At 36.1% G+C, this 1,789-nt stretch overlaps 1 protein-coding gene across 2 annotated transcripts in view; it reads right to left on the reverse strand.

Moving 5' to 3' along the window:
* Positions 1-770: 770 nt before the first annotated feature.
* The window catches only part of LOC109221871, a 4,013-nt gene continuing 2,994 nt past the window's right edge, over positions 771-1,789 (reverse strand). The window contains exons 1-2 of one of the 2 annotated variants that reach the window (XM_019386304.1): positions 1,583-1,778; positions 771-1,389 (exon numbers count right to left, since the gene is read on the reverse strand). In XM_019386304.1, the coding sequence (XP_019241849.1) occupies positions 1,153-1,389; positions 1,583-1,699 (354 nt within the window). In that variant the 5' untranslated portion in view covers positions 1,700-1,778 and the 3' untranslated portion in view covers positions 771-1,152. Of the gene's footprint in view, positions 1,390-1,582; positions 1,779-1,789 lie in introns of those variants that run through there. The other variant, XR_002067328.1, reaches the window with a different exon arrangement.

The following is a 1,789-nucleotide window of genomic DNA, read 5'->3' on the forward strand; positions in this document are numbered from 1 at the left end:
GGCACCTAACTGGCTAATTGATTTAAGACTTCAGTTAAGTGTAAGAAACGTTAGAAGCACAAGATATTTTTTCAAAAGTAATTTCTTAACATCATGAAAGGAAAGAATTGTAAGATTTTAAACAAAGTGTGGAAGTAGTTTGGTAATCATTGTGGATATCTATAATCCCGGGTTTCTTCATTAGTAATAGAGTTATTTAGCCATTGGAAATGTAATTTGCTGTAGTGTCTCTTTACTGTCAAACAACTAGGTTTACTTGTGATGGAAAAAGTACTTGATTCACTTGAGAAAAGGATCATAGATATTTGAGTATACTGGAAAACATACACACCCTGCAGCACAAAGACATATTAATTACAACCTCATAATTTCAACCTTTCCGGTTTGTATCTGATCAAATGATCTGCATGAAAGTCAACAAAGAACCTTCCATCATAAAGATAGAATACCGCTTCAGTGATTGTGAATGAAGCCATTGTTGACACAAAAATACGAGTAAATGAGTGTAGTTTGTACTCCCCAACCACGTTGTAGTTTTGCTAAGTAGAAAAGCTAAAATATATGATATTAAGGCTTCACTCAGAAAATTATGGAAAGATGTAGCAGGGAATTAGACCGAATTCCATGATTTGTTTAGGAGGATACAGAGCAGCCCAAGCTTACTCTCAACACTCCTTCTAAACAGTCTTCACCACCATTACATTCTTTCCACTCGTCATTTCATATAATTAATCCAACCACGATTCACTAATACATCTGCTAGACTGTCATTTGGTATACTGATTCCCATCAGCTTCCTTCAAACTCCATCATTTTCCTATTTCTTCCCTCATTCTGTTGTCTGAAATGTCTTAATTTCATTACATCTTCTTAACTTCTTTTGGGAATAAGTTCTTTCCAAGAAAATTCATTAGCTTAATTATGCCCCCTGTAACGCACAATGGTAAAAGGTAGCACTTCCTCTTAGTATTTTTATCCGAGGAAGTAGCAACATGAATGAGTTGGAGGTAGGCAACCACAACCAGATTAGGAGCCCAATCCAACAAAAATACTCTCATGGAAAAAGGGAAAATTATTCCTCCACGAATAACCAATTAAGGTACATTGACATACAGTAGCACCTCACGCGAAGGTCTTCTTATCTTGTAGCAGTTACAGTGACTGAAGTATGATATTCCCAGATTCAGACTCAAAACTTTCCTCCAGTTCTTGTTTTCCCAGCAGTCTAGAGGAGGGCATAAATTTCGTGTCATCAGGACAGTCATATGATTTAAGCTCCAGAGAAGTCACAGAAAAGTGGTTGTCAAGTGAAGATATGGTTCTATTTATGAATTCTTGCCGAGATATATAATCCTTCATGCGGCAGATAAAGTCTGAATGGTCTCTTGCCTGAATAACCAGTAAGCAAACTCTCCATCAGAGACTAAAGCAAGCAAATTACTAATGTTCAATGCAAAAGTAACTTGTACAAATAAAAAAGTAGTGAAGTATCTCATGAGCCAAAATGGCATATTGTCAAGTATGAAGTAACAAATGAGAGTAAAATAGGAACAAGACTTCAGCATGAGAATATTTAACTCACTAGAAGTTCACACATAAAGACACCCTTCAAGCCAAAGAACATAGGTGTAATTATCATGCTGCAGTCTTGCTCAGCTATAAGTTTGTCATGACATGCATAATTCCATGGAGAAACCATAGCAAGACTTCACCATGAGAATATTTTATACTCAACTTGAAGTTCAAGCATAAAAGATCCCTTCAAGCCAAAGAACTTAGGTGTAATTGT

The sequence above is a fragment of the Nicotiana attenuata genome, unplaced genomic scaffold (genome assembly GCF_001879085.1).
Source record: "Nicotiana attenuata strain UT unplaced genomic scaffold, NIATTr2, whole genome shotgun sequence".
NCBI lineage: Eukaryota > Viridiplantae > Streptophyta > Magnoliopsida > Solanales > Solanaceae > Nicotiana > Nicotiana attenuata.